Source organism: Staurois parvus, unplaced genomic scaffold, assembly GCF_062004578.1.
Source record: "Staurois parvus isolate SC_StPar_1 unplaced genomic scaffold, SC_StPar_1.0 ptg000657l, whole genome shotgun sequence".
NCBI classification, from domain to species: domain Eukaryota; kingdom Metazoa; phylum Chordata; class Amphibia; order Anura; family Ranidae; genus Staurois; species Staurois parvus.
Genome location: NW_028318453.1, coordinates 2,777,105 through 2,793,320, shown reverse-complemented (window position 1 = coordinate 2,793,320; position 16,216 = coordinate 2,777,105). Strand labels below are relative to the sequence as shown.

Sequence of the window (16,216 nt, the reverse complement as noted above, 5' to 3'; positions counted from 1 at the left end):
TAAGGGAGGGTTATAACTTCTGTCAGTTTATTTTCTACCATCTGTGTCCCATTGGGGAGATTTATCTTAACTTCCTTGGGGAACCATTGAAGAGATTTACCTTAACAGGAAGTAAGTAAGATAATCCCCACAAATTAAGATAATTCCTTGGGGACCCCATGGTCACCAGAACTAGTGTCCCCATTGGAAAATTTCCCCTCTATTACATTTGTGGTGACAGCCCAAAATTTGGGGTTTTCTTTACTTTCACTTTCGATGATAATGGTAAACAGGACAAACATAGAGGGTGAACCTCTCTAATGGGGACACAGACAGCAATAAAATCTGACAAGTGTTCTAATCCCTCTCCACTCTATCCAAAACTAAAAAAAAAAGTTTTACCTTTAGGTATACTTTAAAGGACACTCCATAGCAGGGTTTCTCAGCCGGGGTTTCATGGAACCTTGACGTTACTACAAAGGATGTTAGAGGTTCCTTGGGAAATGAAAAATGTCTAAATGTCTAACCACTGATATCAAACCACCACCAATGTATTGGACTGATATACAACTTCCAATGTAAGGAGATGTTTTTTCCACTGGTCACCAATGTAAGGGGCACTATGCTTTTTATTTTCTGGCCATTATTTTTATTTGTTCCATTTCATGATTGTTACTGAAACAGTTTTTTAATATAGTACATAAAAGAAAGAATGTTCAGTCGGGTTCAAATAAATAGAACTTAGGCTTTACTCCAGAAGGTAGTAAATAGACAAAATGATAACTTGGTGAATATACCTCTTCTTGTTCTATTTAAATGGCAAATCATTCCCTGTTTGGTGGCTTAAGAAATTACTCTTTCCAAACTACACTCATGCTTTAGTAGTCCAAAGAAAAGGGTAAACTGCATCTCAAGATTCTACTTTTCTTATTAAACTTGGTAAATCCCCACAAGGAGGTACTCACAATTGTGACCCAGCATGAATAAGGACCATTGTAAAAGGGAATACACAGCCACTTATTCTGTGTGTCACACTCCTTTCTCCCTCTTATAGAAAGAAAATTGCTAAAGACCTCCTCTAACACACCCAATTGTCTGTACTAGAAGAGTGGATTCCACATATATTTTAAAATGTATGCAAGAAAAACCTTTATTTTTAACCAAACTAACTTGCTTGTTAACTAACTTGCTAACTTGGGCCAGGGACCTTTTGCATTGTTTTGCATATTACCCTGCCCATGTGCACCTTTCCATTTTCTGCTAGTTTCAAATATATGAAGAAAAGCTGCCAATTCTGATGTTTTTTTGAATTTAGGTCAGATGCATACTGGAAGTCTCAGCTGCCTTGAAAAGGCTATTCCTAGGCTTCTGACATCAAGATCTCTAACTCATTCAATCAAAGAATACTTAGCATTCACCGAGAAAATGCAAAATTTTCACTGAATGGCACCCATTCCAGAAAGGCGACCTCTTATGTTCACAATGCAGCAGAACAGCCTCTCAGCAAGGGACCCCGAAGCTAGTGGGGATTACTGTAGTAGCGGTTTCTACAGTGATTTCCAGATTCCATAGGAATTCCACAGGTATGGCACATACAAACTTACATTAGTCTAAGCTGGGCCAATCTAACTATGTTAAAATTGCCTGAACTTCAACTTCAAGAAAACGGCTTGTACCCAGGCAAGGCACCAAACATACAGAAAAATTACAGGTTCGCATGTACATAATGCAAATATATGTGTTTATTTGTATTATTTCACCACTTGCCCTCCTGAGTATTTACCCCCCTTCCTGACCAGGCCATTTTTTTCTTTACGGCACTGCATTACTTTAATCAATTGCGCGGTCATGCAAAGCTGCACCCAAATTAAATTTACGTCCTTTTTTCCCATGAGTTGAACTTTCTTTCAGTAGTATTTGATCACCTGTGCATTTTTAATTTTTTGAGCAATAAAAATCAGCGATCAGCGACTTATAGCGGGACTGCGGAGGGCATTCTGACACTGGGGGGAACTGACTTGGTGTCACTTTCATACCCAGTGACACCAATACAGTGATCAGTGCTAAAAAAAAGCACTGACACTGTACTAATGGCACTGGACAAGAAGGGGTTAACATGAGGGGCAAGCTAAGGTTTTACTGTGTGCTGTGTGCTGTTTTACTATGCACTGTGTGTTGGTGCTTCACTGTAATCACACTGCTTTGAATGGCTGTGCTATCCAAAGCAGTGTGCATGAGCTGACAAGGAGGAGAATTGTATTGTTTACATACAGCTCTCCTTCCCGTCGGAGATCCTCGTCAAACGCCAGGCGCCGGAGACTAATCGCCAGCCGGGATCCAGTGATTGACAGCCGCAATTGGCGGCGCAGGTAGGGCGAGCACGCGCCTCGTGCACCTTCTACCCGTAAATGCAAAATCATGCATATATACGTGATTTTGCGCAATCATGCTGCAGTATATCTGCTATAGGGAGGTCGGGAAGCAGGTAAACATAACAGCAAAATGCAACAATTGTAGCTGATCAATGGGTTTTTTTTATATATATTCTTTATTTATTTAAAACTTTTGATAAGTGCATACAGTTGATTCAATAAAGTCAGATAGAAAAACAAGCAGACCAACATGACATAATTTTGTCAATAATCTACAAATGTTTTATTTACTGAGATTTATAACCTGTTAATTCTGATGCAATTGCAGTTACATTGTTTATTAACCATGATTAATTTCTGAAATGTCTAAAACTCGCAGTATTTAGAATAGTCCAGCAAATCTCCCAGTTTTGTTCCAGCAAGATATTGTTGGAACTTTGCATCCACCTCTTTGCTCTGTTCTTCAGTGAAGAGGCTCTTCCAATCTCCAACTTGTCCTGTTCAAAAACAAAACTGATTCTCATATTTCTTAACAGAAATAGCAGAGCACAGACATCTTGTCTAAGTAGCAGTAAAGAAATACAGGTGTGTCTATAAAAGCAGGACTGCCTGTGGTATATATCTTGTTTGCAGTGATAGCAGTGACTCTTTCCTGGTTCTCCTCTTACCTAGCTCAGCACACTTTCAGTGTCACATACAACACCATTTCCTCAGCTCCTCTTCCTCTTTCTGTTGGGGTATCCCATAACTCCGTCCTTGGGCCCTCCTGTTCTGGTAACCTCCCATGGTTTTCAATACCACCTGTACGCCAATGACACCCAGATCCATCTCTTGATTCCTCAACTCACCTCCTCAATCTCCTCACATATCACAAATTTACTGAGCGACATATCAGTATGGATTTCTCACCATTTCCTCAAACTCAATCTTTCTAAAACTGAGCTTGTAATATTTCCTCCTCCATGACCACCCCCCCATGACTTTGCCATTGAGATCAATGGCACAACCACACATGCCAGAGTGCTGGGTGTAATCCTAGACTCTGACCTCTTCTTCAACCCCTACATCCAATCACTGGCTAAATCCTGCCACCACCTCCACAACATTTCCAGAATTCATCCCTTCCTAACTAACAACACCACAAAACAACTTATTCACTCCTTGGTTATTTCCCACTTTGACTACTGCAATGCCCTTCACCTACCTTTACACAGGCTTTAACCCCTTCAGTCTGTCATGACTAATACACCTTACTAACTGAAACGTGACTGCTGCTCCTCGCTGCCAAGTGGCTTCCACTACCAAAACGTATAAAATTCAAAATACTAACCACAACATTCAAGTCCATCCACAACATCGCTCCCAGCTACATCACCAACCTCATCTGCAGATACCTCTCAAATTGTCCACTACACTGCTCCCAAGATTTGCTCTCTAGTTCCCTTGTTACCTCCTCCCATGCTCCCCTACAGGACTTCTTCAGAGCCTCTCCCATCCTCTTGAACTCCCCACCCCAGTTTGTCTGGTAAGCTTCTACCCTGTCTGCCTTCATGCGTTCCTTGAAAACTCATTTATGCAGAGAAGCCTATCCCATCTCCACTTAAGAACTGTACTTGGGTCCCCTCCACCAGATCATACCCTGCAGCTATTGTACTGTTCCACTTTATATTGCAAAGTGCTGTGTAAACTGTTGCCACTATATAAGTCCTGTATAATAATAATAATATTAGGGAAAAGCATACTATAGCCTGCATCTCAGTGAATTATTTTACGTGCATGGGAAGTGTGTCTTTAATACTGAGATCAAAATGACTATTCTGTCCCACAGTTTTTATGCATAAACTCTGATGATATCTTTGTAAGTGCCCTGCTCTCTTTTTTGAATTCCAAAAGTAAAAAAAAAAATATACAGACACCCATATGATTCAGTTATTATGATGCTTTGTTCTCTTTATCAAAAATACAATTTCCTCATGTGGTAACTTTGGGGGCTTTACAAAAATTGCTATAGTTGTTAAATTTCGTAAATGAAACCCATTTTATTGAACTCATAGAAGTTACTATTGAAAAATTTCCTTTACTGTAATTTGTGCTTTTCCAATTTTACATGCTTGTTGTACCAGATTTACATATAAATATATATATATATAGTATTTAATGTATACAGTATACACACAGTGTGTGTGTATATATATATATATATATATATATATAAAATATCAGTTTTATTTGTCTATTGGTATTTTGCATCTCTTAACCTCCTTGATTAACAACTGCTGAGAAGCCTCAGCCATGTAGAGAAGGCATTGTTTTAAAACAGGCCTTTGACTGGTAAATTTAATTGTGAGAAAGCAAGGTATCCATAGATATACAGTAGGAGGGTGGTCAGCAATGCAGGTACAATCACCCTCCATAATCTGTAAGACTGAATCATTCTGTCATTCTGATTGTCTTAAGGGGGAATAAGAGCAATCTGCAAATTTTAATTCTGTCTGATTAATGGTTCCCTTGAACAATGGCTGGGTGGTGACAAGCATATAGGAAAACAGCCAAATCAGGTGACTGTCATTTCATGTCTATTGCAAGCTTTAGGCTAAGCAGGAATAAAATATGGCTGTCCCTATGTACAGACAGAATTACAAAGAATGTAAAGTATGCAAGAATTACTATTTTTAAAACAGTTATATACTTATACGGGCACTTAACATGCTGAAAATCACCATCAAATGTATATTTAAAAACATACAAAAACCTAAAAAGAGCCTGTTCACACCAGCCTGGCCTTTTGCAGTGTATTACACATGCATGTGAACATGCATTGGTTCACGTGTTAACATGCACTGCATTTTGACAGTTAATTCATTTGAATGGGCTGCCCGACACACCACAATGCACAAAAAATCATGCATGCTACATTTTCAGCAGTGCAGCACATCACATCGCAAGCGTTCTGAGAGGGTTGTGTGTGTAATTCAGACAGAATGGCACCAACATGCGTAACATACATTTATGTGCATTGCCAGACCCTAAATGATACCGTGTCAAATTCAACTACGTACACTGCTTGCCTTTAAAAAAAATTAATGATGTATTAATAATTACAGAGCTGCTATAACCTAATGATTTCTAAAACTCTATTTTCTCCTAAATGTTAGAATTGTTTCTACCTTTTCTGAAGAAAGCCTCATTAAGTTTCCCATGTGTGTTTTCAGATTTTTCTTTCATAGATGTAAAAGAAGTTCGTCTTTCAACCTCACAAAGTTGCTCTTCTGTCAAAGCAAACCCAAGGAATTCTGAGATTGTTTTCAGTTGAGTTAGACAATCCTCAAAGTGAAAAGAAAAAAAAAAGATCAGTTGTATTTAAGGTATAGGTTAAGTAGTGACAATTACTGTTCATACAATAAAAAATGCCCAAGAGAAGGGAAAAGTGAAAAGAAATAGTTTTTGACCTTCTCCTTGTACTTTCCCTTTCCTTCTTCCTTCCTATTCCACACCTACCCTTCCCCTTTTACCTTCCCTCCCTCATTATCACCCATTTAGGCCCATAATGAACATGGTATATTTAGTGAATAACTTAAATTCCACATTACTGAAAACATATATCTTGCATGTCCTTAAAAATTTATCCTACCTTCCATTTACCCCATGCCCAAAAAAATGGGGTGGGGGGAGCTTTCTTAGTCACCCAAGTACATTTTTATCTAAAAAAAAAGTTAGGGGCCTAATACCTAACCCAATCTCTGTCCTATTTTTATCCACTATCTCTTTTCCATACTATGGGGATTACTCCACCCGTCCCTCTCTCCCCTCTTCCAATGCATTTTAATTACCTACCTAACTTATATAAACCAAAGACTGTTTAAACTCAATCCAACTTCTCCAGATTCCATAAAATCTTGTATAGGAATAATTTTGTAAATGTATCAACTCTTCCATTAATCTAGCTCTATCTACTTCTCTAAACCATTCTAACATAGTTGGTATTTTGTTTGATTTCCAATATTTCGGAATTAGTACCTTCTCTGTATTCAACAAGAATGGAATAATAGAGATTTTATATTTTTTCATTGACTCACCAGTAGCACGAAGTAAACACTTCTAGATAGCTTTCCAAATTTCAGAGTTACTAATCATCTACTTATATTTAATATTTTTTCCCAATATGGCTGGATGATTGGCCAAATATGAGCATGCATTCTCTGGCCAATTTTGATGGAAAATAGTACCACCTAGTCAACAATTTATAATTAATTTCTTTTATCTACATATCTATTGAGGTAGAGTATATATAATCTATTTAAACAAAAAAACTTATTCCTGCGCCAAAGCTTTCCAAATAACACTCTAAAAATGCTGCTGTGCCAATCGTGAAAACACAAACAATATAAATATAAATAAACAGCGCAAATTTAGATAATTGATCAATTATCTGTGGGATCGATCGAGTTTCAGCACATTGGAGGGGAGGAGATAGGGTCAAGTCCATCTCACAGAATGAAACGAGATGGATCCTAAAATTGGGGTCTTTGTTGCCCAGGGGGTTGAACTCAGATATAGATATCAACTGTTTCCTGTCAGATTGGTAAGAGTAGAAGATTTAGTGTTTAACCTCCCTGGCGGTATGATCATGTCAGGAATTTTGTGCTGAAAGCGGTACCATTTTTTTGCATGGAAATATGTAGTTTTTAATTGTAGGCTGTAATTTTTAGGAATAACTCACTGAAATCTATCCGAAAAAGAGTCTATTAAACATTCCGGATATGATAAAACTTGAAACACGAAATCATAAATTATAATTTAATAAATAATCATAAAAAATAATAATATAATAATAATAAATTTAATTCAATAATATAATCAAACCAAAAACACTGAAATTTGAAATACAGAGGCAAATTCGCACATCGCTGAGCAAAGTCGCAAAATCGTTTTCAGTGTCTGATGACGAATTTCCCCACAAATCATTATCACTCAATTCTGCAAGTGGTTCTGATTTACTATCGCTGTTCTAAAACCGCTTTTGATGTAAAGGGACGCTTTTTGGCCGCCATGGACTTTTCTAAGTTTCCAGGCAGAAAGAACAGTCAAAATGCAGGCAGGGCACAGGACAAAGCAGTGGGGACAAAATGTATGTGAAATGCAGTGAAAAAGCAATGACAGCAAAAATGTCATTTTTTAAAAATTTCAAATTTCCCGCCGGTTCCGCCGCCCGAACGTTCCGACGTCACGGGGACCGGAACACGGAAGTCAGATGCCGGCATCCGCCGGAGGAGATGGACGGGGACACTGCAGGGGACCCATCGTGGGAGCGAAGGACAAGGTAAGTGCTGCAGGGACCCCCAGAGAACGCTGCATAGTAAGCCCGAGTGTAGCTCGGGGTTACCGTTCTTGGTATAGAAATTCTACCCCGAGCTACACTCGGGAACACCGCCAAGGAGGTTAAAGACTATTTTTTATTTTTATTTTATTTTATGCATTTATATTTATTTTTATTTTTATTTTCATTTTCATTTTCATTTTCATTTTCATTTTCATTTTTATTTTTATTTTTATTTTTATTTATATTTATTTTCATTTTCATTTTTATTTTTATTTTTATTTCATTTTATTTTTATTTTTATTGTTATTTTTATTTATATATTTTTTATTTATTTTTATGTTTATTTTTATTTTTATTTTTATTTATTATTTTTTATTATTTATTTTTATTTTCATTTTTTATTTTATTTTATTTTATTTTATTTTAATTTATTTCATTTGATTTTGTAATCTGTTTTTAGATAGATACACATTTGTTAATATGAATTATATTAAATTATAAAGATATTGTTTTTATTTGAATTGTTTACATCAATTGTTAAAATTCATGTTGTTGTTATGTGGATTGGCATCTTGTAAAGGTCTCTCACGTCTTGTAGTGGGAGGAGCAGCCTCTGTAATTATCCTGGGAGGTGGTCTGACCAATTAAATTGGAGGGGAGGGCATTACATTGATATTTAAGTGAGTGAGGACTGGAGATGGGTGTCTTGATAACGCCCTATGGGAGGGGCGAAACGCGTTGACGCATTTCCGGTCCACACTCTATGCGCCTGACGTCATTTCCGGTGAGTGGAACGCACGCGGAGCGGTGCGTTCCAGCGGCCATCTTGGTTCATTGTTTGGTCTAAGAGGAGTTTTGTCCTTGTTTCATTGTGGATGTGAGAGTCCTGGAAGGAAAAGGTTGTATATCTGCTGGAACTGAAGCCTGTTATACATAATAAACATGCCTTTAGCAAGTGATTAACATGTGAGTGGCCTTAATCTCTATTTGGAATAAGTTACTATGGTGTGACAATATTATGCTATGTGAGTTTTTTTCTTTTGGTTGGATGGTGGAGTCTATTCGGAGGGTGAAGATTTTCCCTAGCGTGGCACCAAAGAGGGTTTAGGATCCCTAAAATTCCTTAAAAGGTCTTTTACTCACCAAGTTCTGGTGAGTGTATTCAATGTTGGTGTGTGCACTGGTGGAAGGTGAAAATATTTTTTGAAGAAAAGAAGTTGGCACTTTCATTATATTATTTTTTATTTCTACAATTTAATTATGTCTTCAGCACATGGACTTTTGGGTGTTTTTGTTTATTATTAAGGGGAAACACGAATAATTTATGCACTTATTTTAATGATTTATTATATTGATCAATTATCTAAATTTGCGCTGTTTATTTATATTTATATATAATCTATGCATTTGCACTTTAGATCTTCTGAGACAGATTGATCTAGTGCAAGCTCCCATTCATTCAAAATGAATGAAACCCTGGGATCTAGGGGCAACACCAGCATCCTGTAGATATTAGCGATAACATGTTTAGTTACCCTCCCCTGATCCATGAATCTCTCCAATGGGTTAAACTCTCGGACTGAATGGAGGGGTCTTGGCACACACTCCACAAAATACTGAAGCTGCCTGAATCTCCAAGCATCACATGGTGAGGGGCCATATCTGGCTCTTAGTACTAATAAGGAACATAGGGCATTCCCATTTAAAACATTCTTTAATCTCAGACAATCTGAAGTTGCCCAATTTAAATAAGCCTTATTCTCTTTCCAGGTGGGAAATAGTTTGTACCTGAAAGTGGTATTAAGGGTCTATTATACTGCCATTTCCTATTTTTATGGTGTTTATCGCAAACTCTTAAAGTTTCTACTGTAATATGGGTTGAATTTTTAGACATGCCTCTATACTGACTTGGCAGCCAAATAACATGGCCTAAAGATGTTCCACTTATTTCTTCCAATTGTATCTAATTTTTAAAGAGGGAATTATGCGACCAGTCAACTACTGGGACTTTGCCTTGGTTTGATCCATGGACAGTTTAAAAAAAAAGCCTCAAGTTCAAACTTTTCCCTGAACCCAATTTCACTCTTATGGTGGATGACTTTTGATATTCAACTTGTTCCTTTTTTGGCACTAATAAACAAACTAATGTCAAAAAAGAGGCATAGGATTGCCACTGGTGACATATACTAATGGCAAAATTAACTATAAAATAACATACAGTAGAAAAGGGTCTTTTCATGTCATGCTTTGAGGTCTACATAGAAGATACAAAAATTCTTTAAATTTAAGGTGGGGGGGGGGGCGGGGTAGGTTAAAGCTGTATGTAGTGTGACAGATGTTCACAGACAGCATCAAAGAGAATGAATGAGAGAAGGGTGCTTTAATAATGCTGACAGACAACTGGCCACAATGTGTCTGAAAGGAAGGAGGTGTAGGGGATGTTACCGATCTGGAAAATAGCACAGTTGTTGTCTGAAACAATTGTTACCTACATTCAGGGCTTTTTTTCAGCTGGAATTTGTTCTCTGACTCAGGCCCTCTGCTCCCTGCTCACTCCTATCACTTGTAAACACAGAAGTCCAGCTTCTGTGTTAATAAGTGACAGCTTGTCTCCCAACAGCTCCCAAATGATCTCATGACCGGCTCCCACTTAGTGCAGAATGGGGACAAGGGAGATGCAGGTGCTCAGGATGCAGTTCCGATGCTGGCACCCCCATTGGATGATCTCCCTGAAAGTGAGAGAGGCAGAGCCACCTACAGTGTTTGAGGAGGTACCAGAGCTGGCTAGGTGCTTCAGCTTAATACAGCAACAAAAGTAAGACATATGGAAGATGGAGCATTTAAGGAAAGGGGGAGAAAATGGGGGCAGTGGAGGGCTGGTTGCATGCAGAGGTTAGATCTGAAAAAGGGTGAAAGTGAGGAGTGGATGGGGAATGCAGAGGTCAGCAGCTGTGCAAGAAGGCCGAACTCTGCATTCTGTGTGTACGCACCCCTGAACACTGTACTCTGTATACAGTGCATCTCTGAATTCTGCACTATGTACGTAGCGCACCACAAAACTTTGCACTTTGTGTGTAACCCCTCCAGAACTCTGCACTCTGTACGTAATGCACTCCTGGTATGTAATGCCCCTTTAAGACCCTCCCACTGTTAGTGAAATTTGTGTGTGTATATGTGGGGAGGTTTTTTTGGTGGAGGTTGTGGTTGAATTCCTGCACCTATTTTCTGAGAAAAAAAGCCCTGCATACATTAATGCATGTTTGTGAGGAAATTACTTCACTTTAGGGAACAAATAACTGTATAAAAACCAAACTTACTGTTTTCATATCTTCAAATCTAACTACCATTATATTGTCTTCATCAATGTGTTTGTTCCATTCAGCTAGATATTCAAAATATGATCCAAAACACACTAAAACACAGAAAAAATGTACATATGAAGTGACAGTATTATATTAATTTGTAGAGGCTGAGGGCATTACTTGAAGAACAACAATATCCTTAAAATGTTACTAAACCCACAACAGTAAAATCTGTCTGTATATGCAATAAAGCATGCTTGTTATACTCATTGTGGAATCTAAGGGGTTAATCCTCCACATTGTGTAAAAAGGATGTCTTATCCTGTCTTCTCTGATTCTCCCCTTCATCCAGTGTCTCCTGATAGAACAGAGGCTTGGGGGCAAGCTGCACATGCTCAGTTTGGTGTGTATTGGTAAAGAGTTTTTATTTTCTTGGGAGAGTGCATGTGGTCAGCACAGGGCCAATCAGCACTCACCAGACAGAGGTCAGGGGTCCTGCATCTACCTACAGGAGAATTAAAACTCCTACAAGCTGTAACCAGTGCTCTGCTGGACACTGATAGAAGTCACAAGACTGCTGTAATTGCTGATGAGAAAAGGTATTTAGCAGTTAATATTTACTAAAATAATTGCATTGCCATGTTCTGTGTACTGTGGGAGACCAGATATAGTGAATGCAGGGTCCTGGGTTTAGTAACACTTTAAATTCTGCTGGAAAAACTACAGAAATGTAAAGACTTTAAATAACAAGAAAAAGATTATGAACCAATAACATATAAATACTAACATTATTAATGCTCCTTCACAACTGGCAAGAATACTAAGCACTTCTAGGAATGGCGGAACATGTGACCTGCTCCTCTGTGATGGTGCCTGGACCTAGCAGCCAATGGTTAGGCTTGAGCAGTGTCACATGATCGTGGGAGTGAAGTCAACACTTCCCTGGATCTAAGACAACTAATTTCAGTGGCAGTTGTGCAGAAGCAAAGAGCATCTGTGAAAGAGTACAGGTAAGGTGAGTACAAGGCCATTAGGACTGCCTTTTAATGACATGCCATCACCTTTCCCTGCATGGGCAAGTTGACAGTATTGCTAAATATTAAATGCATTATAATTATGATAGTTTGTGCAACCTTAATGCAACACCTATTATTTTACTTCTTTTGACTGCTCTTGTTTATTACCTGGCCTATACAACACTTACATAAAGCGCCCTACATGAAATTGTTGTCCAGAACTGGCAACAGACAGATAAAGCACATCTAGACCCAAAGAAAAAAATTTAATATGTTGCATCTTACCAATTAGGTAGGACCTTTTTCCTTTTTTTTTTTTTTCCTTGGCTTTTTCCTTTATTTTCACCCAGTGATCCTACCAGTAACACACTTCACTGTATTAGGGTGGCAATGTAATTCACTGAATTACATTTATGAAAGAGCAGCATTGTCACTTAAGGACAGAACTACAGAACACAGGATATTGTTGTACGCTAAACAGACTATAGCAACAACATGGAAACCCATTTTTCCTCATAAAGCAGAAACTAAGAACAGGGAGACGCGGGCCATGATACATGTTGAAGTTGAAGTGGTCCTGCAAGATAGGGTGCAGAAATACACACAGTTATGACAACCCTGGGTGCATCATTATTTACCACCCCATTTTGATAAATTCTTACTTTTCTCCATTGACATTAATTTATGTTCATTCAATGTTGCATGACTGGAGAGCATTTGGGATGCCTTCTACCTTCCCTTACCCCTCCATTCCTCCCTCTTCTTTTCCCTTCCATCCTTGCTTAGTCTCTTGATATACTCACCACCATAAGCAGACTTAAATCTGCTTACCAAATAGATATGACTCTCATATTAAAAATAATCAAACCAGCTTTGTAAGAACTACATACTGGGACAACTGCAATGTTCTCCAGGCAACCCTCTCTTTAGAAGATGATCCCACTTCGCTTGGGAAAGCCAATACAATTTCCACCAGCTCAAAGATCAGTGCGTGCAGGTAAGTACCCAGAAAAGAATCAAATGCTCCATATAGTGTGAAAAGCCATATAATTTAATAAAGAATAGCTAAAATTGCACTCACAGGAGATTAAAAGATGACCGTCAATAATAAAATACCAAAACTCAAGCAAACATCACAATTCAGGCTAACGTCCTGTAAAACATGATGACATCACAACAGGCTTCCTCCTACGTATTTCATAGCACCTGGCATCTACCGGGGCATGGTTGCCATGTTGGGTCACCATGTCTTATTTAACCAGTGAATGCCTCAGGACATTAGGCCAGACAAGCCTTGTTTTTACATTTCTCACGCCTTGTTCTGAATCAGCAGCCATCTTAAAACATACCGGTTCAAAGCCAAGCCTGAATTTTACAAAAGGGGTAACTATAATTGTCTAAGAGACTAGGCACTTAAACCAGGCCTCATTTTAGACCTGTGGCCATTATTAAAAAAGAATAAAGGATCATACAGCCTGCATAATCCAGTTTATTATATCACATGATAGTCAGCATAAAAACCCAATGCAAAGACATCTAGTGGTGCAAACACAATAGTACATAAAAATGCTTTATTAATCCAATAAGTTAAAAACAGAATAAAAATAAATAAATAAAAACAATCCTTAAAGAAGAATGAGGAAAATAAGAAAAGAAAAACCAAACAAACAAGCAAACAAACAAAAAAGTACAAAAATCCTTCAGTATAAGGAACCAAAGCATGCTCCATTTGTTGGCAGTAAAAAAAAAATTATTAAAAAAAATGAGGAAGAATGTTGGCAGTAAAAAAAAAATTATTAAAAAAAATGAGGAAGAATGAGGAAAATAAGAAAAGAAAAACCAAACAAAAAAAGTACAAAAATCATTTAGTATAAGGAACCAAAGCATGCTCCATTTGTTGGCAGTAAAAAAATATATATAATTAAATGGAAAAAATAGGGAGGAGGTGTAGACTAATAACCATGACATCAAATGTAGATCAAAATAACATATCACAAAGGAGGATGATATATAAATTAAGCTAGATAATCAACCATCATTTATAAATGTGGTAATGTTCCAATCAACATTTAAACCATGTGGAAAATATGTTTTAGACTGATATATCCATCTGGTTTCTAGAAATCTCTCTTTTAGAGGTACTTTCCTTCCAATGTAGCCCCTGCTACTTGTTATATATTTATGATAACCAAGTTTGATTTAAATGTTCTCTTTTCTGAAAAGAACAAGAAAATAAATGGAATTTGACATTATTTTTAATGAATAAGAAACCTTTATTATGCTAGAAAATATATTACCATTGCCATTTATATAATCCTTGAAAAACAAGTCCCAAGATTCATAAGTCGGAAGTGCAGGCAAGCTCTTATGAAATCTGTAATAGGAGGTGGCTGCATCTTTTGGGTTGCGAAGGACCAACAATATCTGTAGAGAAAATAAAGGAACAATTTAAAAATTGTCTTTTCCTCCCTCTCTACTGACAATGAATATATATCTTTACCATGTTCAGCTTTCACAGTCCAAACAGGGAATCATGTTTTTTTATGTATATATTGTCTATTGTTCAGAAATCACATTGTTCATTATGGATCCACATTGACATTGGTATACAGACATACCTGGCAAGATCAATGGAACTCAGTGCGGTTGATTTACCAAAGGCATATAGGCTGTTGGCTTTGCAAGGAAATTTGCACTTTGCAAGAGAGTTTTCTCTTAGTGAATATGTGGAAAATTCACTTAGCAAAGAGTATGCAATCACAATTAAGGAAAATAAAAATAGCACCATGCACCATTTGTCACAGTGTCCAAGTGTCAACATCTGTACCAGTTTCCCATCAACATCTGTCATAGTGTACCAGTGCACAAACACATCTGTCACAGTGTACCAGTGTCTCATCAACATCTATTACAGTGTCCCAGTGCACATCAACATCTGCACTAGAGTCCCAGTGCACAACATCTGCAATAGCGTCCCAATACACAACATCTGCAATAGTGTCCGATTACAACATCAACATCTGTCAGTGTCCTATTGCAACATCAACATCTCTCAGTGTCCCTAGTGGACCTTCAACATCTGTTGGTGCCCCTCATGGATCATCAACATCTGTCGTGTCCATAGTGGATCATCAACAACTGCTGGTGTCCGCAGTGGACCATCAACATCTGTCACAGTGTACCAGTGTACATCAACACCTGTTACAGTGCAGTGTCCCAGTGCACAACATCTGCAACAGTGTTCCAGTAGACCATCAAGATCTGTTAGTGCCCCAGTGGACAATCAGCTAGAAATGTGAGGCTCATTTCATTCTGAATTGAAATTCAAACAAAATTTTTGTTATTCAGAAATTCGGATGTATACGAATTTTCGAATTACAATAGTATTGAATTTAAACAAATCCGAAATAATGAAATTAAATTCGTCCGAAATATGGAATTATCTATATTCGAATTGAAATCAAAGCAAATTTGAAAATTAAACTGAATTAGAAAACAAATTCAAAATGCAAACATATTGCTGACTATTGCTGATTTCCTTCATATTGCAAAATTCGAATTTTGAAAAGAATAGAATAAAACAGAGTAGAATAGAAAAGAACAGAATAAAATAGAATAGAAAATAAAGGAATAGAATAGAAATAATAAGATAGAATAGAATATAATAGAATAGAAAGAATATAGCTGTCTTTTGAAATTCAAATTTTGAAATTTGAATTTTGAATAGAATAGAAAGATTATAGCCATCTTCCGAAATTTGAATATTGAAAAGAATAGTATAGAATAAAACAGAATAGAAAAGAATGGAATAAAACAGAATAGATTAGAATAAAAGATAAAAGAATAAAATAGAATATATTATAAAGGAATAGAATAGAAAATAATAAAATAGGAAATAAAAGAATAAATAGATTCGTAAAAAGAATAGATTAGAATAGAATGAAATTCAGAAATTTCAAAAATAATAGAATAGAAGAAAACAGAATAGAACAGAAAATAAAAGAATAGAATAGAAAAAAATAGGCAATAAAATAGAATAGAAATTCTCAAAAAATAATAAATGATAAAAATTCCATTTGAGTACAGTGTTGTGTGACTGAGTAATTGTCATGCAAAGTGTGATAGCACAGAATGCTGAAAATTGGCCTGGGCCGAAGTGTCCAATGTTAAGGTGGTAAAGTGGCTTCTTCAGAAAAAATATTTAAGTACATGCTGTACTTTATGTAC

General features: G+C 37.1%; 1 protein-coding gene across 2 annotated transcripts in view; it reads right to left on the bottom strand.

Annotated features, from left to right (window-relative positions):
- Nucleotides 1-2,607: 2,607 nt before the first annotated feature.
- LOC149448775 (sulfotransferase 6B1-like) overlaps nt 2,608-16,216 on the bottom strand; it is a 36,200-nt gene continuing 22,591 nt past the window's right edge. The window contains exons 4-7 of one of the 2 annotated variants that reach the window (XM_089694264.1): nt 14,287-14,413; nt 10,989-11,083; nt 5,519-5,675; nt 2,608-2,864 (exon numbers count right to left, since the gene is read on the bottom strand). In XM_089694264.1, the coding sequence (XP_089550390.1) occupies nt 2,815-2,864; nt 5,519-5,675; nt 10,989-11,083; nt 14,287-14,413 (429 nt within the window). In that variant the 3' untranslated portion in view covers nt 2,608-2,814. The remainder of the gene's footprint in view (nt 2,865-5,518; nt 5,676-10,988; nt 11,084-14,286; nt 14,414-16,216) is intronic. The other variant, XM_089694263.1, reaches the window with a different exon arrangement.